The sequence below is a fragment of the Thamnophis elegans genome, chromosome 6, assembly GCF_009769535.1.
Source record: "Thamnophis elegans isolate rThaEle1 chromosome 6, rThaEle1.pri, whole genome shotgun sequence".
NCBI classification, from domain to species: domain Eukaryota; kingdom Metazoa; phylum Chordata; class Lepidosauria; order Squamata; family Colubridae; genus Thamnophis; species Thamnophis elegans.
In genome coordinates this window covers 23,760,642-23,785,105 of record NC_045546.1, presented here as the reverse complement: position 1 = coordinate 23,785,105, position 24,464 = coordinate 23,760,642, and the positions used below count along the sequence as shown (strand labels likewise).

The following is a 24,464-nucleotide window of genomic DNA, read 5'->3' as shown; positions in this document are numbered from 1 at the left end:
GCCGGCAAGCCCACAAAGCAGGTCACACCTACAGAGGAGGTTCTAAAAAAATTTGAAACCCACCACTGCCTGACAACCATAAAACCTGCCTTGATATATTCATCTCATCTCATCTCACAGAACAAGAAATAAGAATCCTGCTGGTTTTTTTAAACAAAACCTGTAACCAGCGAAGAATATATTTAATATGCTCGTTTAGCATCTACTTACCAACTTCATCCTTGACATTTGCAAGCTCAGCTGAGATCTCCTTTTCTTTCACAAAGGCACTTTCATTCTGTTTAAAACAATCGAAAACAGGCCATCAGTTCATTTATTCCCACAAAGTACTTCCATTAATGTATTGTCTACATTCAATTGAATAAACTGATTAAGTCTCAATAGTTAATTTATATTCACAAAGATGTGTGAATATAACATCTGCATTTATAGTTTGTTACATGTATGAGCTGAATTTGGCATGCCAAGTGTTTCCTTCTCCCTTTGTTACCTACAATATAACTCAGTGAGTTGGTAGGGCTTAGAGTGATGGAGAGGTTATTATTTATGCAGAATGTGGTTGAAAAGCAAGCAATATAGCCTTCCAGGTAATCATCTGAGAACACTGATGTCTTTGGTTGAGAATAGATTAGAACCTGTTGTCAGTCTCGCACCGTAACCAATATACCCTTAATGGTGAATCTATGGCACCCGTGCCACAGGTGGCACGCAGAGCCATTTATTAGGGCACGCAAGGCATTGCCCTGTAAGCTCCAGTGCGCATGGCCAGCTGACGTCAGCCTTTTTTTTGGCTGTTTTTTGCCCTCCAGAGGCTTCAGGAGGCTTCCTTGAAGCCTCAGAAGTGTGAAAAAAATGACCCTAGATTTAGCCTTTACTGGTGCAATCCATAACATGTGTTATATGTTGCTCACAGTGGTAATAATGCTCACAATGGCAAATAAATGAGGTGTTGGCACTGACTTTAAAATCCAAATGGCTTTAAGATCTGACTAATGGAATTCCTCTCCCATTATGGTCATGTCCAGCTGTTCAGATCTACAGGAAAATATTTTTGAAGATGCTTCACTGTCAAAATCCCATCTCTCAGGAATGGGGGAGAGGACCCAGATTTGTGGAATGCACTCCTCGAAAATTACACACACCCATTTTTACAGCATTTACACAATCTGAAAAGATTCATTTCAATATCAGCCAGCTAGGCTATCTGCCGATGGTATATCTGATACAGGGGGTCTTGTTTAGCCATGGCACTTCTTCTGTTTGATCTTCCTCCCATGTCTGCTGCTGCCTGAGGCATTCTTTCGGTAGCTCATTCTTGGACGCCATCTAGATACTCTAGATTTTGTCCAGGACAGTGGCTTTGATGCACACCATACCTCACCTGCTCTCTTGTTGATTGGTGTACAGTCTCTGGGTATTGGACTTGGGCTGGAAATGTCTCTACGTTGTGAAGAGCTTCCACTCCAGATCTTCATCTTGGCAACTTCCATGTCCTTCTTTGGCCAACTCACTATACCAGCAAGGTTTCTCATGACTGGCAGGAATATATGTTGATGGTGTGGATTCTTCCCCTTGAGCTGGCTCTTCAAGGCCTGTATTACCCTTTGGTGGTACTTGAAGAGCCAAGGTGGCGCAGTGGTTAAATGCAGCACTGCAGGCTACTGCTAGATCAGCAGGTCAGCGGTTCAAATCTCACCGGCTCAGGGTTGACTCAGCCTTCCATCCTTCCCGAGGTGGGTAAAATGAGGACCCAGATTGTTGGGGGCAATATGCTGACTCTCTGTAAACCGCTTAGAGAGGCCTGAAAGGCCTATGAAGCGGTATATAAGTCTACTGCTATTGCTACTGCTATTGGATGTTGCTGCTTAATTGCCTCCTCCTCATGGTTCTCATGTGACTGTGTAATACCAAAGTACTTATAACTGGTCTGTATATCTGCTAGATGGCTCACTGGTGGTTCCACCCCTTCAATTTTAATTACTTTCCATCTCTTGACTATCATCCAATCCAAATATCATGTCAATGACCTTACTGTAGATCCATGTCAGATGTATCAGCAATTTGAAGTATGGTTCACTCTTAGTACATACAACTTAATGTCATCCATGCAGAGAAGGTGACTGATGGCAGTTCTGCCACTGAGCTCATGAAGAACCAGTCATTGTGATGATCTGGCTGAGGGGGTTCAAGCCTATGCAGCAGTGGAGACAGTAAATCAGTTGATATAGGCCACATTTTATATGCCACTTGAATGAGCTGTCTTGAGTTGACTTCCAGTATTGTCTTCTACAGTCCTATTGCATTCTTGAAGGAGGTCCTTAATGTCCTGTTAACTCAATGGCATGGCATTGAATTATAGGCTTTCCTATAGTCAATTTAGCCTGTACTGAGACTGATCTATCTAGAACTGAAGTCTTAAATAACTGCTCTAGAGTTTTCAGCTTCTAGCAATGGGTGTTTTGAGTCTCTGATGTTTTGTAAATAAATAAATAAATAAGTGTGTGTGTGTGTGTGTGTGTGTTTTAGTGGCTAACACAACTGCCTAATATGTAATACAGCACAGTATCAAATCCCAGTAAGGGTATGGCTAGCTGATGAGAGCTAAATAGCTTGAAATAGATCTATACTAGTCTCCCTTTATTTATTTATCAGCACAAATGCAACACAGATACGTACGTACGTACATACGTACGTACGTACGTACATACATACATACATACATACATACATACATACATACATATATATATATATATATATATATATATATATATATATATATTTCTGTTATATGTTTGAGTTAGGGTTTGATTGGACAGGTATGAAAAAATAAGGCCCATTTTAAGTAGATTCTAAGAGTAGAAGGGTAATGCTCTGCAGCACTTCAGTTTATGAAGTATGTAGAAAACCACTCAAATGGAAACCTACTCAAAACTCAACAAAGGATAGCTTTCCAAAGAAGACAATTGGATCTGGTACATTAAATACCATTAACTTTACAACAGAACAGGAATAGCTGTCTTGTGCACTAATATTGTATGCCTTGTAGAGATTAAGAAAAGGACACACATGGGCAGGAACATCATGGTTAAAAAAATAGATCAGGAAATGTTAAGTAGGAACTTAATAGCAGTATGAAAATGCCTTTTCAAGGTATCTCCAGAAGAAGCACAATTTTTTTTTAAAAGGGGGAATCACAGTTACTGTACTGATATAAAGCTTTGCCTGAATCTCTGAAAATTGAAATGTCACTTCTGCTCTAGTCACTACTGATATAATGTAATTTTGGCTGCCGAACTAGAAATACAATGTATGAAGCTGACATCAGGAACCTGATTGTGGCCTGTGGCCAAGAAGGATTCCGCATCCATTTAATCAAAGAGATGCAATGTTGCACCAATTTTGATCCAGAAATGAATGTAATTGCTTTAGTGGGGGGAAAAGAAAACCTTTAGAGGTGGGCGAAGTTTGTGGCTTATTAAATTGGCTGTATCCATTTTAGATGATCCAAAGTTCCCATAATAAGATTTGTTTTCTAAACAAACACGACAAAGATCCAAATGGCACAAATAGTTCATCCCTCCCCAATTTGATATCCTACAATTGTCCTTGACTACAATTTCATCTTCCTTGGCAGCACCATTACTAAGCAATAAACACAAAAGACAACAGTCTTATGGAAACTTTAAACTAACCAAATTATATTCATAGTTTCGTGGATCAAAAAACTAAGCAAAATAAATGTGCTAAGCTTTAAGCTTTTTGTTGTTTTTGCTGTGGAAGATGGATTCACCCCTGGTATAAATAAAAGCCAACAAAGATACATTAATTCTGTCTCCCGCAACTTGGTTCTTTTGGACTATATCTACCATAATTCTCAATCACTAATCATGATAACTTTTTAAAATAGAATTTTAGCCTAACTCGAGGTTCAATGAAGGTTGAAGTGTATTAGCTTAGCCAAAAGATTATCATAGTTCATCCTGTGAGTCACATGATCGGGCTACATATTGCTTACCTAGGATTTCTGGTTCAATGATATTATCCTGTATTAGAGCCAAAGACTCTTAGACTATTTTAGCATTCCTTATAATATTAGCTTCTTTTATATTTCACCACACAAAGCAAATTACGAGTCATGCTTAACCGTGCAGGTCACCCTAACCGTACTATGCTACTATTGAAGGTGAAGCTAGGCAAAATCACATCATATACTTGTACAATTACACAGGAGACCCCCAGGATTGTGTGCTCTCTCCACTTCTCTTCTCTCTCTATACCATCTCAAAAGATCTCTCTATTAAAATACTGAAGTTTGCAGATAATACAACAGTGATTGGTCTCATTCAAGACAATGATGAATCTGCTTACGGACAGGAGGTTGAACAATTAGCCTTGTGATGCAGCCAGAATAATCTTGAACTAAATACACTCAAGACCAAATGATGGTGGTTTTTAGAAGAAAACATCCTATACTACCACCTCTTAACAATACTAGACAACACAGTATCAACAGTAGAGACCTTCAAATTTCTAGGTTCTAGCATATCTCAAGACTTAAAATGGACACCTAACATCAAAAAAGCACAACAAAGAATGTTCTTTCAGCGAAAACTCAGGAAGCTCAAACTGCCCAAAGAGCTGCTGATTCAGTTCTACAGAGGAATTATTGAGTCTATCATCTGCACCTCCATAACTGTCTGTTTTGGCTCTGCAACCAAACAAGACAAACATAGACTTCAATGGATAACCAGAACTGCAGAAAAAAAAAACAATTGCTACCAATCTGCCTTCCATCGAGGACCTGCATACTGCATAAGTCAAAAAGAGGGCTGTGAAAATATCTACAGACCCCTCGCATCCTGGATATAAATTGTTTCAACTTCTACTAGTGGTGGGTTGCGGATTCCATTCCAACCAATACGGTTGGAACGGGCTTGCCAGCATCCATGTGGACGCGTGCAGCATACACGTAGATGCGCATGCATCTTGGCGCTTCTGCGAGCCTCCGTAATGTTCCAGCTACTCAGCGGAGCATCGCACAGGTGCTGTATGCGCTATGCGCATGTGTGGAAGCACTGAAGACATAAAGGATGGTAAGAAGTGAGGACAGGTGGGTGGGCCCTCCAGAGCACCGTACCGGAACGGTATCCGGTGCTCCGGGCTGGCTCCTGTACGCCAGTATCGGGCCGTACCGCCTGCAACCCACCGCTGACTTCTACCCTCAAAATGATGCTATAGGGCACTGCACATCAGAACAACTAGGCACAAGGACAGCTTTTTCCTGAATGCCATCACTCTGCTAAACAACTAATTCCCACAACACTGTCAAATTATTACTATTATTCTTCTCTTCCTTACTTGTACCTATCTCTCCCAACTTATGACTATAACCATGTTGCTTGTTTCTTTCTATTTATATTGTTTTTATTTGTTTCCTAGTATGGTTTGATAGCTTATTAGTAAACTTGACTATCACTAAGTGATGTATCTTTTTATTCTTGATGAATGTATTTTATTCTCCTTATGTACACTGAGAGCATATGCACCAAAGTCAAATTCCTTGTGTGTCCAATCACACTTGGCCAATAAAAAATTCTATTGTTGAATAGGGTCATGAAAAAAAAAGTTTGAACTCAAACTCTCTTAATTATGTCAGGACTGGATCAACATCTCTGATTTTTTTTATATTCCTCCTTTCCAAAGCTGATTCTTCCAACAATGTGGTGATGTTGCCAAATTCTTGGGCCATATTCAAAATTGTTGCAAGTGCCCTAGATATTTTAGCAATAGCATTTTAAAAGCTATGTCTGTGAAAAAGAGAGAAGCAGAGAGAAACAATGTCTTTCTTTCCATCTGGATTTCACAGAAATGGATAGCTCAAGTAGACCGACTGCTAAATTAAAACACTAGTTCTTTATGAAGGCAAATAAATCTATGCAGAATATAACAAAATACTATGGAAACATTTCCCTCCCTATGTCATAATATTAGATCCGTTCAGTTATGTTAAATGGTGGAAAATTACAAACCATGTAAAATGTTGAATTAAATGTTGGAAAATATTATCAAAATATTTGGCACTTTAATTCTATAGGCGGATTTTAAAAACTCTTCATGGTCATCGGTAGGAATGTTTTTGTTTTTATTTTATTATTTTGCCATAATGAGTGTTCTCCCATTATTGAAATGCATTTTGACAAAGCACATTTGATGATGAATGTGAGGAGAAATTTGACCTTGACCCCATTTCCCGCCCTGACAAAGTAGATAGGCATGTATTCTAAGCATGCTTAGGATACATTGGAATAAAAATCTTTACAAATGACATATTTCATTATCTTGCAAACATGGACTGTGAAGGTAGCTGGTGACACAATAAATTATTATGATGATATGAAATAAAACAATATACCTCAGCTACATTCTCAAAAGCATCCCAGTAAACAACTTCAGCACCTTGGAGATTCGATTGCTAATTAAAAATAGAGAAATGATGTCTACTCCCGTTAATCTAATCCTGACAGATGTTAGAAAATTTGCAAAGGACTGAAATAGTTAAAGCAACTATGTTAAAGTTTCATCCCCCCATAAAAGCTAACCTCCATTTATATTTTATTAATTCCATGGGAAATATTTTTGTTCTAAGACTTGGAATGCCTAAATCTCTTGCATTAATGGATTTATTATGATGGTCTAGTCTCAGACCTTTTACAGATTACAGACTAACAGAGTTGGAAGGGACCGTATAGGTCATTTAGTCCAACCCCTCAAGCAGGAGATCCTATACCATTTCTGGCAAATGGCAGTCCAATCTCTTCTTGAAAGTCTCAAGTGATGAAGCTCCCACAACTTCCAAAGGCAAGCTGTTTCACTGATTGTTCTCACTGTCAGAAAGATCCTCCTTATTTCTAGGTTGAATCTCTCCTTTCCATCCATTATTCCTTGTCCAGCCTTCAGGTGCTTTGGAAAATAGCTTGACCTCCTCCTCTCCGTGGCAGCCCCTCAAATATTGGAACACTACTATAATGTCTCCCCTGGTCCTTCTCTTCACTAGACTAGCCGTGCCCAGTCCCTGTAACCGTTCTTCATATGTTTTAGTCTCCAGTCCCCTAATCATCCTAGTTGCTCTTCTCTGCACTTTTTCTAAAGTCTCAACATCTGTGGTGACCAAAACTGGATGCAGTACTCTAGGTGTAATCTTACTGGGGCTTTATAGAATGGTATTAGTACCTCATTTGATCTTGATTGTATCCCTCTATCTTTTGATGAAAATAAATTAGTTTTAAAATATTCATTTTTAACATTCAAGGTCAGGCTGATAAAAGCATGATAAAATGAAGCTAATGCAATTTCAATGTATCAAATCTGTCAAAACAAAAGAGGTTAAAAACATTTTTCAGCAAAATGCCCGTTGTCCTTGTTCAGTGCTATCTTTTTTTTAAAAAAAACTATTAATAAAGAACATTACAAGAAGTTACAAGAATCCATTAATTAGGTACCAACAATAAATGAGATGCATAGCTGCTCAGCTTTGGGGCAGATTTGATAAATGACCCTGACATGGTACTAATGTTAGCCCTATATTCAACCAGATGTCTATTTCTGCTGCTGGATTCAGTTTGTTTGAAATTTCAAGTTTTAGCGACTAATTTAAAGCCTTCATAAAAAGATCAGACAAATCATGGAACAGATGCCCCTTGATATCACCAAGGACAGTAGCACTAAATAGGGGATAAGCTACTGAAGCTGGCAGTCTTTATTGTGATTTATTTTTCCACTTGGCTGCATCTGATTGGACACATCCAAAACAGACAGTGAGCTATCTGGAACAAACATATTTCCTATTCACAAATATCTTATTAAAAATGAATTCAGTTTGTCAATGCAGAAGGCCCCTCAACTTATCTCTGGAATCCTTCCCCCCAAAATTCAAATCACATTAGAAGCCCTTAAGATGGTAGATGCCAGAGAAGTGACTCCCAATTTTGGCCCTCTCAGAAGTGGCTCCCAATTTTGGCCCTCATTCTGCAAATAGATACCTAGCACTGTGTAATTATCATTTAAATAATAAAAATGTCAACAACCCTGAAGTTATATTTGTTCTTTGTTCTTTAAAGTTCTTTGTTCTGGAGTTCTATCTTTGTCCTATGCCATATATTGGTAGCTGTTTCTGTTTGTTGTAAGAGGTCTTGTGAGACAGTTTGCTGTATAAAGTGAATGAGATTGCTTTATGTAAATGAATTTATTTAAATTTCACTTTCATTCATCTAAATACAGCTGGATACACCCTGAACTCTGGTGTCTTGTGCTTAAATGAGAACCTTACCTGGAACATACTTTAAAGTACTTCTTCCTCCTACAATTTTAAATTCTCTAAATTTATCAATATTAATTTGCAAGCATTTAGCAGTACTTCACAATAGTTACTACTCCTCTCACCGCAATATCTCTATTGTCATTAACATGCACATGTAGCAGCTGATGGATTCTCCACCAGAATACATGGATGAACTCAGATCTTCCTAACACAAATGCAACCTTCTTTGTTATGGCACCAAGTCTGTTTTTTCTGTCTTTCTCACTATCTTGGACAAAGCCTAGTCATATTTGGTGGGTGTGGACATGTTGCTTAGTCACTGTTGCTCTTACTCCAAATGTAAGAGTTTAATTTGGGAGTGGAAGACATATCTGTTCTTATTCTTCTTTCAATAAATATTTCATTTGTCCTTTCTTGGAAGCAATCAACAGCTTTTAATGTTATTGAGTTTCAAAATTATCTGTCATTTATCTTTCCAATAAAGCATTTGAAATACTATTACTTCAATAGAAGGAAGACAGGCACCTCCCTTCTCATAATACCTTCAATTAAACTTTGCAAGACCAGATTATCATCAGGCTTTCCACCCTAAAGTCCACAGTTTGATGAGTTCTAAATTAAATCATTTTATTAACATAAACAGCACTATATCTCAAGCTATACTTTAATATCAAGATCACCAAAAAGAGGCTCCAATGTGTACTTTAATAGGTATCGATTCCAATTGGTAATAGAATTTACTGAATTTTTCTGCCAAGATATTTTATGGTAAGCAAATTAAAAGTTTACGCCTAAGTTTCAGAGGCAAATAATCACCCATTCTGTATAAGGAACAAGCTTTTTTTTGTCAATACCTTATTTTACAACTATCAAACTCTAAGCTGACATTTAAAATACATTTCACTTTGACATGCACAGTTCCACCCCACCCATATTCCTTTCATCCAATAACAATGCAGCTCCAGAATCTTTGTTAAAATTAGGTGACAAGCAAATACAATGGGAAAACAGAGATTTACCAAGGAGAAAGGATGTAATTCTCATGCAAGTCAAATAAAGAGAGACAGACAGACAGACAGAGAAGTAAAAGGACACAAGACACCCACATGTGGAGGGACATGGCAGCATCATCTCTAAATCTGCATTCCACAGGTAGCCTTCACTGATGCAAATTAAAACAACAAATCAAGTCAGTTCTCTGCTCATTGTGTCACCGGTTTGCTATGACTCTCCCCCAAAAATCCACGACCACACAATTTCAGGCTGCAGAGTAGAACTGATGCAGGCAAGACACTGCAGTGTGAGGGTGAATCGGATGGTTTTTGTTTGCTTCGCAGCAAATGAGAAGTCAGCACATTAAGGCAGGGATTAACACCCCCATTCCCGATCCTTCCCATTGCCTCCACCTCCCTTCTAGTCAATCAGAGCTCACAAGGCAACCTTACCTACCGTAGCTAGAGGAAGAATCAGAGATAAGAGGCTAGCAGTCTGTTGTTTGAATTAAGTCAGGAAAAAGAAGATGTAAAAGATGGAAAGTACCGTTTTGTCCAGGCACTGGAGACAGTAATAAAGCTTGCAGCAGCACTGGCCCATTCTGGCAGGCTGGCTGAAAAAGCAACCAGCTTCATTCAGATTGTTTAATTCCTAAACCCCAGGAATGCCTTTAAAAAACAACAACCGGAAAGGAAAAGATGGACTGCTGGCCACTGACACCAACTTGTTTCTGTGATTCTTCTGTAGCTACCAGGTTCTCTGCTCATTTAACTTCAGGCATGCCGGAGGATTAAAAAGGAGGTGTGGCCAAGCAAAGCAGATCTAGATTCTGCCAGAGGAAAGGCAGAGGGGAGGAGGGACAATGTGCTACTGGATGCCTTCCCACAGAACAAGGCAGATCAATAGAGAGAGACCAACATAATATATGAGCAGTCATTCTCTGGAAGCACCCAGATGCTCCTCCCCGAACGGCCAAATAGACAACACAGCATGCCCAACCCAGCATCACTGTGCTCTTTATTGTACCTACAGTTGCCTGCAAAGGTAGAATATAGATAGCTGCATGATGGATGTGAATGCAATACAAAATATTAAAAGTGGATATATAAGTAGTGGAGGAAGCATGCACATACAGCACATTTGGGTAAGTTAGGAGAGTGCATGTACTTCAACCAACAGAATTCCCAAGTTGAACTGCTCTTAACAGAAGAGAATAACAGAGTGGGAAGGGACCTTGGAGATCTTCTAGTCCAACCCTCTGCTCAAGCAGGAAACCCTATATCATTTCAGACAAACCCCTGGGGAAGATCCTTACTGGGGTGCCAGAAGGAAGCCTACATAGCCAAACACAATAGTAATCGCTTGTATCAAGTGGCTTCGGATGGATTAATTTTCTGAACCATTCAAGAATGTCAAGTGTGTTACCTTTCTACCACGACCAAACAAATGCATAGGCCTTCTTCATTAGAAACATCTTGCATTATTATCTTCTCAAACTAGTTATCTTCTCATTAGGAAGTGACATAGGGGCCGGGTGGCAATGGCAATAATGCCGACAGTGTGAACAGGCATTCTCATATCTATATAAATCAGTGTTTCTCAACCTTGTCAGCTTGAAGAAGTCTGGACTTCAACTCCCAGAATTCCCCAGCCAGCAAATGCTGGCTGGGGAATTCTGGGATTTGAAGTCCAGACATCTTCAAATTGACAAGCTTGAGAAACACTGATATAAATCCATTTTTATGTTTTAACTGTGTGTTCTGTAAGTCATATCTCACTGGCACAAGAATTCTCTTTAGCTTGATTTTAATCCACATATTTGACACAATAATTCACTGTTGGTTCCACAGTTTTTATTTGGAAATGCCTTAAATTAGTCAACTGTAATTCCCCATCGTCTGTTTCCTATTTTATAATCTATTTGATTCAAATAGTAATCAGAGGTCAATAGCCGATCATTTCAGTGGGACTGTTGTTTCTGGAAAATTGTATTTAGTTACACACACACCCTTCATCTATATCAATTTTCTCAGGCTCATCAAGTTTAAGATGTATGAAATTCAACTCCCAGAAGTCCCTAGCCAGTGGACTGGCTGGGCAATTCCAGAAGTTGAAGTCCACATATCTTAAAGTTGCTAAACACTTTTCTTTATGCTTCAGTTTTGGTGGCAAGAAGGATGAACACTTTGACAAAGTAGAAGGGCTCAGTAGCTCTAAATTGGGTGTGGCATTGTTATGAGAATGACTTCATGACAGAATCATCCCTGCTGGTAAATTCGAAAGGGGAGCATTCTAAAAGCAATCTACAATAAGGATGACATCAGGTGAAGTGCTGCAGGCATGCGGGAAGCCAACCTACATACTTAGGAGAAGGTCCTCTAAAATATAAAGGCAGGGGCAAACCACTTCTGTATTCATCATACAAAAGCTATGTATGTAAATCAGGGATAACTAATTAAGATGTCCAATGAAAGTTCAAACAAAGGAATGGAGTGGCAGCTGTTACATGAATAAATAATGAATTTATCTATTGACATTAGTACTTATCCATTGAAAATCAGTGTTATGCAAATGTTTGTAACACGTATACAACATGGAGGAAGAATTCAATGGCACACTGTAAGAGATCCTAAGCGCAAAAGCAAAACAGGACGTAACAGTACTAACAGGTGACTGAAATGCAAAAGTTGGAGAAATTAGAGAATCTCATTCAGAAATTTGGACTCAATAAACAAAATAATATAAAAGAGAAAATAATTCAGTCTTGTAAAGAGACATATTTAGCTATTGCCAACATCTGGCTCAAGATAAGATTCTATACAAGGGCATCAGTGGATGGATACTATTTGAATAAATAGATTATAAAATAGGAAACAGAAGTTGTGGAATTACAGCCGAGTCATTCAAGACATTTCCAAATAAAGATTGTGGAATTGAAAATGAATTATTGTGTCAAATATGTGGATTAAAATTAAATTCAAATTAAAGAGAAGATGATGCCAGTGAAATATGACTTGGAGATTCTACAATGAAAACATAAAGAGTCATGTAAAAGATCAGGAAATAAAGCATAGTGAAAAAGCTTGAGAAACGAGGAAGAGTTGAGAGAAATCCTAAAAACTGAAGCAGGAAAAAAAAAGTCCCAACTTTTCTAAAGGAAAAGTTTAAGTGGCCTACAGCACAAACTATTATGATACCCAAGGATAATTAGATTCTTTGGTTAAAAAGAAGGAAGTGGTGGCTTTCAATATCAAGCAAGCAAGAATAAAGATAAGAAAATATCTTTGATATGAATGGTAACAAATAGGGAAAATGAACAAAACAAAGAAAATACGCCTTTTTAAGATATCAGAAACATCACAAAAAAAATTGCAGGTAATATTGGTAGATCAAGAAATATGGAACAAGACAGTTTGTATATACTTATATAATATATGTAAACATCCAGGAAAACGAACTATTCTATAAAATTCTCATGCAAGCAAAATGTCTCCAGAGATGTTCAAGTAGCTAGGTCATGGTTGTCCAAAAGGTGTCTTATTCAAAAAACAGCTGGACTTTCTTGAAGGTCCAGTTACCTTTTGAAAAAAGCACCTTTGGTTTTTGCAAGCAAACTTCTGCTAGCAATATTTTTCATAGAGGAGAATCGACGTATATATGGAAAGAAATTTTTTTTATATTAATAGGCAGGTTTAAAAAAAGGCAGGGGAACATACGATTAGATAACACACATTAAAAATAACAATGTATACCAAAAAGAGATTTATGACTGTTTCACTAATTATAAGATCTTTAACTATGTAAATCACCCCACAATGTGGAATTTATTAAGGATACAGATATCCTTTTGAATATAAAGCTACCATAAAAGCTATATTAGAAGAAATAGAGTAGTTTGGTATATGGAAAGGAATGACACAAAGAATCCCAATGTCCCATATCTATTTAGTTTATATAGTATTTATTTTATTTATGTCAAGGTTCAGTGACAGCTGCAATCAAAATTGAAGGCTGAAACATTAATGATTTGAGTGGCAAAGATGGCTGACAGATGACAATAAGGAAGATGTAGAAAAAATGATAATTATGAAAGTAAAAAATTGAAATCTAGATCAATATTAAATTTAGTGAACTTCCAGTGGAAGACAAAGAAAGATGGCAGATACTTTTGCTTCTGTGGCCTTAAGAATAAATATGCAGTATAGAGACAAAGAAATCATAAAGAAAACCAAGATAATGAAGGATGACATTTCAGTAACAAAAGATCAGAATAAAGTAATGGTCTTTCTGGCAATAACATTAAAGCTGGATGCTGAGAAGGAGTGAAGGAAAAAAAGATAGATGCCTTTAAATTATGGATTGGAAACAAATTAAGGCTTCCATGGATTTCAAGAAGAATTAATCTACTATCTTTGCACTAATTAAATGGCAACCACTCCTTTGAAACAATTAGCAACTCACATACTTTGAACATCGGACTGCAAGAAAATAGCCTGATCTGACACAAAGCAATTTCTATGTTCTCAAACTCTGACTTTATTATAATTTTACTGACTTTTCTGTCCAATTATGTGCTTCTCTTTCGTAGTACTACAAGTCAATAATTAGAATTACAATGCTATTTAAGGTATATCATCATTCCCAAGGGATGTTCCATCCCAAATGATTAAGGATGTTGGTAGGCTATGAAATGACGGTGAAGCTCATTTATTACATGTCAATTATTCCTTATTTATGTAAGAACAAGGAAGTCCTTTGGGTCATACCCAAAGAAAAGATAGACAAACGTTGATCCCATAGGTTTGGTAATTTCCCCTCTCATGGGATCAGTGGATTCATACTTTCACTATGGGAAGGAGGGATTAATAATCTCATCATATTTAGTCATGCTGGCCACATGACCACGGAGATGTCTTCGGACAGCGCTGGCTCTTTGGCTTTGAAACGGAGATGAGCACCGCCCCCTAGAGTTGGGAGGGACTAGCACATATGGGCAAGGGGAACCTTTACCTTATCATCATCATCACCATCATGGTGCCTGAAAATGAACTATAAAGATAACACTATAACAGATTCACCCATCCTGATTCCGAATTTCAGTTAAAATGGATTAAAAAAATAAAAATAAAGAAATGAGCAAATGATTGCGGGAGCAAATCTCTTGCTTTTTATTGCCAGATTTACACTTCAATAACAAGATGATTGAATGCTTAGGGACAGTTTCAGGCCACAAATACAGTCAGTAAACTGTGTGGTAAGAATGAATATTAGCCAAATAGTGGGATAATCAAATAATTGGGGGGGGGGGAACTTGAGAATTCTGGGTTGAGGAAAATGGCATGCTGAAGCAGAGAAATGTGACAAGAAGGCTTGCCCAGACCATCAGTTTCTCCAGACAAGGAGAAGTTGAAGAGTTTGCCCACATTTGTGATGGAAGGGAACTCCTCATGAAGAAACATGTAGGCATGAGTAAAAGCATTAGGATCTATTTATTTTTTCTATGAGAAAGATTAAGATCACAGTCTCAGAGCCTGTAAAATATACTGAATCTGTCCAAACTCTGGACATTTGGATTATAACTACTTAAAAGTTGTAGATATCTTCAGAGCAGCAGAGTAATTAGACCTACTGGTGAGTGTCCCTATGGCCTAGATTAGAACATGAATAAAGAGAAATGGAAAGAAATAGATACAAGGATTGAATAATAAACTACAGCAAAAAAAATCTTGCTACAAGTTTGGAGTATGAAAATTTTAAATGGATAAAAGGTTTAGCCAAATTTGGATTTTGTTTATTTTAATGCAGTTTCAAATTAAATGAAATAAATGAATTGCATGTATTCCTGAGGGAAAGAGGACAGTTTGGGTTTTCCAAGAGAAATGGTTGGTGGATTTTTCTACACAAAAAGAAAAGAATCTTCATTAAAGGGCATAGATTGAATGGGACTAAAAAGTTAAGAATAGAGGGTGGGGGGGAGAAAGGAAAGACTCCATTGGCTATTGGTTTCCCTTTTTGGACAAGAGGGGAGGGAGAAGGATAGGGAGGGGAGGGAAGGAAGGAAGAGAAGAGGCTATTATCAGGAAAGCCACAAAAGAAAGGAGGAAAGGATTACTAACACAGCAAATATCAGGAAAAGTGATTATACCAGAGATGTTACAAATGATGCTTGATGATTTAATATTATTATGCCAGAGATAATTTCACTGACTAATTTGTTAGTAGGATCTGGCTGAAAGATTTGCAAATATGGAAAATAAATACATATTGGAAGAATCTGCAATACAAGTGATTGCAGAAGTTAAACAAATCAAGGAGAAATGAAGATACCAGAAAACAAGATGGAAATAACAACTAGAGAAATGAATGAAGTCCTGAATGTGGCACTATTGGAACCAAGACAGGAAGAAATTAGTCTGAGACTGAGCGTAATTTTGGAGCCATGTGAGGGAGGCCTTAAGGAGAAGCTCTAACACAAATTATGGAATGGGAGAGGATGAGCTCAGAAGCAGACAGGATGCACAGAACTAACACAAAATATGAAAAGATAAAACATGTTTCAAGAGATATACCTGCACACTTTGTCAGGAAGATGACACAAGAACAAGTTATTCAACAATTCTTCCACACCAGAGGTGGGTTGCCAATTTTTTTTACTAACTATTTGGGTGTGCTCCTGTGTGCGCACACTCGTGATGCTTCTGCACATGCGCATGCGCAGAAGAGTCCAGGTGGGTGGGCGGAGCCTCCCACCACCACTACTACTGGTTTGGCTGATCCAGCCTGAACCAACAGCAACCCACCTTTGTTCCACACTCAGTTCTGCTCAAACAATAGCAATAGCAATAGCAGTTAGACTTATATACTGCTTCATAGGGCTTTCAGCCCTCTCTAAGCAATTTACAGAGTCAGCATATTGCCCCCACAGTCTGGGTCCTCATTTCACCCACCTTGGAAGGATGGAAGGCTGAGTCAACCTTGAGCCGGTGAGATTTGAACCCCTGAACTGCAGATAACAATCAGCTGAAGTGGCCTGCAGTACTGCACCCTAACCACTGCGCCACCTCGGCTGTATATAAACAAAGTTTTCCTATAGGGGAAAGATAGAATTCTCTGACCAGATATATTAATAAGGACTTTCATAAAAGACTGAAAACCTTGTATGGACTTTTGGATAGAAATAATGATGGTTAATTTTTGATTCAGCTAATTAAACAGGGTTGAATATGGGGAGAAGGGAAATATGTATCAAATTTTAAAGGGGGAGGGGAGAGAAAAATAACTTGTTTCTAATTGCTGTAAAAAAAATCACCAGAATTTGCTTCTTTTTTCTAATATCTTTTTCTTTCTTTTTTCTTTTCTGCACTTCCTTCTTTTTTCTTCACTCTTTTTTAGTGTTTCTGTTGCCCATGTAAAAATATCAATTAAATTATTTTAAAAAAGAAAAGAAAAATGGAGCTTCTCATGGGGAAGACGGGATCTTTAAAATTAAATATTTTCATTGCTAGAAAAGGTCCAAGTTTCATAGGGCAGTAAGAAAAACCATCTGCATAGAAACAAGGGGACTACCTGGTAATATTCGCTCCCATGATTCCCTCCCGAATTATCCTCCCCGCTGTAATTTTTTTTAATTTTCTTTTTAAGTTATAAAGCTTGACATCCTTTATTTTTTATAACTGTGTTAACGGCATAACTGAGACCATTACGGCTCACAACAAGGTTGTGAAACCCATTATTATGTCACCATAATTAAAGCTGCACTTTAAAACCTTGACTTTGAAGTCACATCATTTGGCATTACAATGCAAATGTATTTTAATGCTATCATTTTTTCATAGACTCCCTGTAGTTTGTCACAAGCATGATGAACCCCAAGTCCTTTTATAGCCTCCATTACTACTATTCATAATAACCAAGTTGGCTATGCCTCTTTTTCACTGTATTCTCTCATGCTATTAACCAACATATTGACTCAGTCCTTCTCCTATGCTCTTCTCCATTCGCCTCAACATATCTTTCTTACTTAGGGTTGCTTTCTGCATAGTTTTGATTTCCTACAGCTCGTGTTTTGTTTTAATATTGTTCATCACCCAGTCACCTGTTGAGATGGGAAGCCATAGAAATTGATTAAACAAACAAACAAACAAACAAAACAAAATAAAACCAATACAGTAAAGCAGAACAAACTTCTGGAAGCCATTCTCTCTGTTCTTCCTTCTTTTTTATTTTAATAATAACTGAATATTATTACTAGAGGCGGATAACATAAATCATCAATACATCTGAAACTTAAAATGTTACAACCTGTCTAATCACATTCCATTGCAGCATGGATGGTGTAATGAATTCCTGAGTCAGTAGGATAGAAAGCTGGCACACTTAATAGAATAGAATAGAATTCTTTATTGACCAAGCGTGATTGGACACACAAGGAATTTGTCTTTGGTGCATATGTTCTCAGTGTACATAAAAAAATTGAATACATTCATCAAGAATAAAAAGATATAACACTTAGTGATAGTCATAGGTTACTAATAAGCAATCAAATTATACTAGGAAACAAAACAATATAAATTGTAAGGAGACAAGCAACATGGTTATAGTCATAAGTGGGAAGAGATAGGTTCTAGGAAGAATGAGAAGAATAATAGTAATACAGTCTTAGTAAATAATCTGCCAGTGTTGTGGGAATTAATTGTTTAGCAGAGTGATGACATTTGGGGAAAAACTGTCCTTGTATCTAGTTGTTCTGGTGTGCAGTGCTCTAGAGTGTCATTTTGACGGTAGAAGCTGGTCAGCACAAGCTTTTAAGCAAGAAGGAGTTATTTTGTTTGGGCCTGGTGCTTTCCTGGATTTTGTCTGTGAAATAGACCTTGTACCTCATTTTCTGGAATCCCCAGAGGTGGTGGGCCTAATGGGATGGGGTCAGTTGTAGAAGGCTTGGCTGTTGTAGGTGTGTCTAAGGTGGGGATTGTAGAGATGGGTGGCAGTAGTTTTCTCTCAAACCTAGAGTAAAACACATTCAGGTCAGCTGCCAGTTCTTGATTTTCTTCAGCATGGGAAGGACGTTTGCTGTAACCGGTGATATTTTTAAGAGTTTTCCACATGTTTGCTGGTTCATTTATTGAGAACTGATTCCTTAGCTTTTCAGAGTAGCTTCTTTTTGCTGTTCTGATCTCCCTTGTTAATAAGGAGCCGAGGTGGCGCAGTGGTTAGGGTGCAGTACTGCAGGCCACTTTAGCTGACTGTGTTCTGCAGTTCAGCGGTTCAAATCTCACTGGCTCAAGCTTGACTCAGCCTTCCATCCTTCTGAGGTGGGTGAAATGAGGACCCGGACTGTGGGGGCAATTTGCTGACTCAATTTGCTAAAAAGTTTGTAAACCGCTTAGAGAGGGCTGAAAGCCCTATGAAGCGGTATATAAGCCTAATAAATAAATAATAAATAAAATAAATAAGTTTCTGGCCCGATTGTACAGCATTTTAGCTATACATTCTAGATTGTAAATTCTAAGTGTACCAACCAAGAAACCTTCTCTATTTCCTGCTGGATGGCTTGTTGCTGTTACTACTGTCTTTATCAGAACCCTTAACCTTGGTATATGTGACAGACAGAACTCTGCAAAATTTTACTCCCATTCTGGTAATTAAAGAGTCAAAATATGTATGATGGAATAAGCTCGCTAGTATCACTTTATGAGGTATAGCGTAATAAACACATTGTCTGGCATGCCTCTTTCAGTAACCAAGAAAGAAATCTCCCAATGGAATTAAAAGTACTTTTACTGGTTATGAATAGACAGCAGCGAAGTAAAGCAAGGTCTGAGTCAGAAAAGCGCGAAATCATACATATCAAACGTTTGCCCAGCCCCCTCCCTCCAATAACCCCCACCCCATTGCCCAATCTGCAACTCCCTTAGGTGTCATGTGGGTTGCATTTCCAAGAACCATCATCAGGTTGGTATGCAGGACAGTTGGCCTTGACCAGGTCCAAACATCGGCCATCAGCATGTGCAGAAGATGATGAGAACAAAACTCCCTTTTTGACTATCACTCCTGTACCATTTATTCCCACCCCAAATATCATGCCCCCCTCCCCATTTCCATGGCAGCCGAAAGCAAGCAAGCGAAGCAGAGGCTGACATACATGGCTACAGGATTCAGTTCTCCTTGCCTGCAGGGAATTAATTTTTATATCCATGCTTCCTGTTGCATCATACAATCTGTCTAGCATTTGTTGCAAGTCTTTTGGATTCTGTCTTCAACATGAATACAAAATTACAAAAAATAGTTCACATGATCTTTAACAGCACGACTGTATCTTTTAATGTCACCTCTAAATCATCACAAGCATTCCTTGTATGTTTAGCCATAAGTAAATTGATCAACCAAAAGAAATAGATGGCTGGTGTGTTTTTATAAACTATTTGTTACAGACTCCATGGATTCTCATAACTTAACCCCATACACATGCAAATTATTCCATAGTTCAGGTTTCTTTATTATAGGCTTTCTTTAAATCAGCAAATATGCAGAAAGCCTTGTTTCTCATAGTAAGAGTTTTCTTAAAGATCTATTGAAAAAAATCAAACTCTGGTCTGCACCATGTCTGGCTTATCAGCATATTGAACTTCTCAGATTTTCTTTACTGTCACTTCCTGTGACAATCAAGGATTGTTGATGTGGCCATTTCTAATTAAGAAAGAATGTGTTCTATTTGTTCATACAGTAGTTGACTTAGTGTAGACACGACCCTTAACCCACAAGGAGAGTTTTATATGAAAGAGTGAGGAAGAAGAATTTAGGCAAGAAAAACGAATACAGTATAAGTGGTACCTTGCTCAACAGTAGTAACTGTAAAAGGGATCTTGGAGTCCTAGTGGACAACCATTTAAATATGAGACAGCAGTGTGCAGCAGCTGCCAAAAAAGCCAGCACAGTTCTAGGCTGCATAAACAGAGGGATAGAATCAAGATCACGTGAAGTGTTAATACAAATTTATAATGCCTTGGTAAGGCCACACTTGGAATACTGCATTCAGTTTTGGTCACCACGATGTAGAAAAGATGTGGAGACTCTAGAAAGAGTGCAGAGAAGAGCAACAAAGATGATTATGGGACAGGAGGCTAAAACATAGGAGGAAGGGTTGCAGGAACTGGGTATGTCTAGTTTAATGAAAAAAGGACTAGGGGAGACATGATAGCAGTGTTCCAATATCTCAGGGGTTGCCACAAAGAAGAGGGAGTCAAACTATTCTCCACGGCACCAGAAGGTAGAACAAGAAGCAATGGGTGGAAACTAATCAAGGAGAGAAGCAACTTAGAACTAAGGAGAAATTTCCTGACAATTAGAACAATTAATCAGTGGAACAGCTTGCCTCCAGAAGTTGTGAATGCCCCAACACTGGAAGTCTTTAAGAAGATGTTGGATAGCCATCTGTCTGAAATGGTATAGGGTTTCCTGCCTAGGCAGGGGGTTGTACTAGAAGATTTCCAAGGTCCCTTCCAATTCTGCTATTGTATTATTAAGAATGAATGCCAATTCTCAAAGCTGGATGCTGATAAGACAGTTGTAGTTTAGAGAGCCTAAACCAACAACCATTTTATCTTCAGTCTTTTGAATAACTTTCTTCAGTATAATGTGCTTCTGTTGTTCTTGACCTCAACTATAATGATTACCAGTCATTCTGGCCAAAGCCAATGCTGGTTTAGGAGTACAAGATTGTTCAAAACATCTCAATCATGGAATGGGTCAACCCTTCATGGCCAACTCATCATGGCCAACTCATCATGGTCAACTTGCCATGAGGCAGTTCATCACGGAACAATTCAAGAAATTCAAAAGTTGAATTAATTTTTATGGCACTGTGGCCAATATAATATGGTAATAAAATAAAGAAATTCAATCCAGAAATATAAGAGTTGCAATATTTTTGATGAAAAAGTGGTCCTCAATGGAAAAAGTAAGTAAATGAAAAAATCAATGCAGCATTGAATTGTCCATATGGAAAGTTGTCCTGTGGAGCACTGTCCTGTGATGAGTTGTCCTGCAGCGTGTTGGCCATGGAGAGTTGTCCTAGACCCGATCAACCACATCTGATTATTCAGTTGCAGACCAGTGTGCAAAAAAGCTATTCAAAACAAACAATTCTGATTTCTTACGACAGATCAATAATATGATCTGGTAAAAAGCATGAATTTAATACAGAGGTGGTGGAAAATAGGTTGAAGCTCTATAAATTTGTGAAAGAGAGAAAAGCAGATATGAGTGAAACACTTTCCCCTTCCCTCCCTCCCTCTCTTCCTCCTTCCCTCCCTTCCTCCCTCCTTCCCTCCCTCCCTCCCTCCATCTCTCTCTCTCTCTTTCTCCACCTTCCTCTGTCCCTCCCCTCATTCCTCAGGCTACAGGGAATGGAGAAAAAGCTGTCACTTGAAATTTGAACTGGTCTCTTGCAGAACAGTTTTGAAAGGGGAGCATGAAATTAACTAGAGGGCCCCAGGCAGATAAAGAGCAATTGTTGCCCACTCCTCGTTTAGGGTATATTAGCAATGACCTGAGAAATCTCTCCCCCTCCCACAAATCTGACCTGAAATACTTGATGGTTTAGGTCTGTGTTTCTGAACCTTAGCCACTTTAAACTTGGTGGACTTCAACTCTGAAAATTTTCCTGCCAGCATACTTGGAATATTCTGGTAGTTGGTCTACACATCTTAAAATAGCTAAGCTTTAGAAAAAACTGTTTTGGGTATATTGGGTATGTTGTAGCCTCCTCCTTAAGGGGATAATAATGACTTTTGTATGAATATTCTAAAATGCCTGATAGAACTGAACTCATTGAGATTAAGGAGATGAAATGTGAATTGAACCCGGTGGAATTCCGCCCCCCTCAAGAAGTATGTAAAAGTGTATACTAGTATTATTGAATTCCATGTGCATTTACAGTATAGCAGCATGCAAACCAGAAAACCCCTTTTTGTTCATGATAATTCTCAGGCACTAGAATGACACAGCTGTAGCCGAGTCAATCCTTTCTTAAGCAGCAGAAATATGCATAATCAGCTTTGGTTTTCCCATCACACATTTGCGTAAATGCAACTTGTGAACTCAATAATCTCTGAGTATTTTGTGTACACACACACACACAGTTACTTGATTGCCACTTGTTCCACTGACCAATTCAGAAACACAAACATCCTTTCAACTGTATAGTCCAGATTGTTCAAAGATATTTGTAAATGAAACAATCATAGGATTGATGTCAATCACAAGAGTTGCAGCTTGTAGTCCTCCTTTCCTTTCTTTTCCCTCCTTTCCTTCTTTCCTTTCCTCTCTTCTCCTTTCCTTTCTTTTCCCTTCCCTCCTTTCCTTTCCTTTCCCTCCTTTCCTTTCCTTCTTTCCTTTCCTCTCTTCTCCTTTCCTTTCTTTTCCCTTCCCTCCTTTCCTTTCCTTTCCTTTCCTTCTTTTCTTTCCTCTCTTCTCCTTTCCTTTCTTTTCCCTTCCCTCCTTTCCTTTCCTTTCCTTTCCCTCCTTTCCTTTCCTTCTTTCCTTTCCTCTCTTCCCCTTTCCTTTCTTTTCCCTTCCCTCCTTTCCTTCCCTTTCCTTTCCCTCCTTTCCTTTCCTTCTTTCCTTTCCTCTCTTCTCCTTTCCTTTCTTTTCCCTTCCCTCCTTTCCTTTCCTTTCCTTTCCTTTCCTTTCCTTCTTTCCTTTCCTCTCTTCTCCTTTCCTTTCTTTTCCCTTCCCTCCTTTCCTTTCCTTCCCTTCCCTCCTTTCCTTTCCTTTCCTTCCCTTCCCTCCTTTCCTTTCCTTTCCTTTCCTCCTCTCCTCTCCTTTCCTCCTGTGTCCAGCAGAGCTCCTTGCAGTCCCAGTTACTAGAAAATTGGCAACATGGTTCCACCACAACTGGAGGTGGGAAATTCACACACCAACACAATATCGAAGCAACTTCAGGTCTTCTAAAAAAGAAAAACTCTTCCCAACACAATCCACCTATGACCTCTGTGCATCCCATATGCTTGACCTTCCTATGATTTTTACCATCACCTTTTGTGCACCAAACTTTATTCTACCGACAACCACTCATAAGATGAAAACCTTTTTTAGAGGTTGGAAACAGAGGCACCGGTCCTTTCCTTCATTATCAGAAGGTTTTCTGCAAGAATTGACCAGTTCATAGGTCTGTGATTTCTGTTTGATGGTGCATGATCTGCCACCCTAAACAAGAAGATTATATTTGGTTTCAGCTGGTTGCTGTTTATGAAGGAGGGGAAGGAGATGTATTTTGTTTTCTTTTGAAAGATTGCAGGGCTTCTTTGTTGCCTTTTCTGCTAAGATTTATATCTCCTTTTGGGTTGAGAATTTGACTGACTTCTTTGCTAATTATTCCTTTTTTACAAATGAATTCTGCGAAAACAACCATAGTGGGTGAAGAAAATGCTATTCATGTGTGCTGAATTTTTGTTTTTAAACCCCAAGAAGTTTGTTTGGTGTCACTTGTGGATAGTTTGCAAGTTTGCAGATTTTCAGGACTATGAATGCAAAGTACAAAAAATTGAATTTTAGGAAACATCCACACTTTTCATTTCTGCTCCACAGATATAATTCAGGCTAGATCATTTTGATGGCAAGAGTGGGACTATTCCACCTTCTCTTTCATAAAAATTAAAACTAACTCCTTCAGAGTCATCTTAGTTGAAAACTGTATAAAATGTGTGCCAACAGTGTTATAAGCTATTTATTCAAGTTGTAATGAAATATTTCCCACCTCAGTTTGCTGTAAGTAATGGGTGAAAACTAATCAAGGAGAGAATACTTTGGTATTACACAGTCACATGAGAACCATGAGGAGGAGGCAATTAAGCAGCAACATCCAAGTACCACCAAAGGGTAATAGAGGCCTTGAAGAGCCAGCTCAAGGGGAAGAATCCACACCATCAACATATATTCCTGCCAGTCATCAGAAACCTTGCTGGTATAGTGAGTTGGCCAAAGAAGGACATGGAAGTTGCCAAGGTAAAGATCTGGAGTGGAAGCGCTTCACAACGTAGAGACATTTCCAGCCCAAGTCCAATACCCATGGACTGTACACCAATCAACAAGAGAGCAGGTGAGGTATGGTGTGTATCAAAGCCACTGTCCTGGACAAAATCTAGAGTATCCA

The 24,464-nt window shown here is 38.4% G+C and overlaps 1 protein-coding gene across 1 annotated transcript in view; it reads right to left on the bottom strand.

The window, feature by feature from the left end:
• Positions 1–24,464, bottom strand: part of MTUS2 (microtubule associated scaffold protein 2) — a 222,546-nt gene that overhangs the window by 30,612 nt on the left and 167,470 nt on the right. Inside the window, exon 7 of the mRNA XM_032220483.1 lies at positions 211–277. Coding sequence (XP_032076374.1) covers positions 211–277 — 67 coding nt within the window. The remainder of the gene's footprint in view (positions 1–210; positions 278–24,464) is intronic.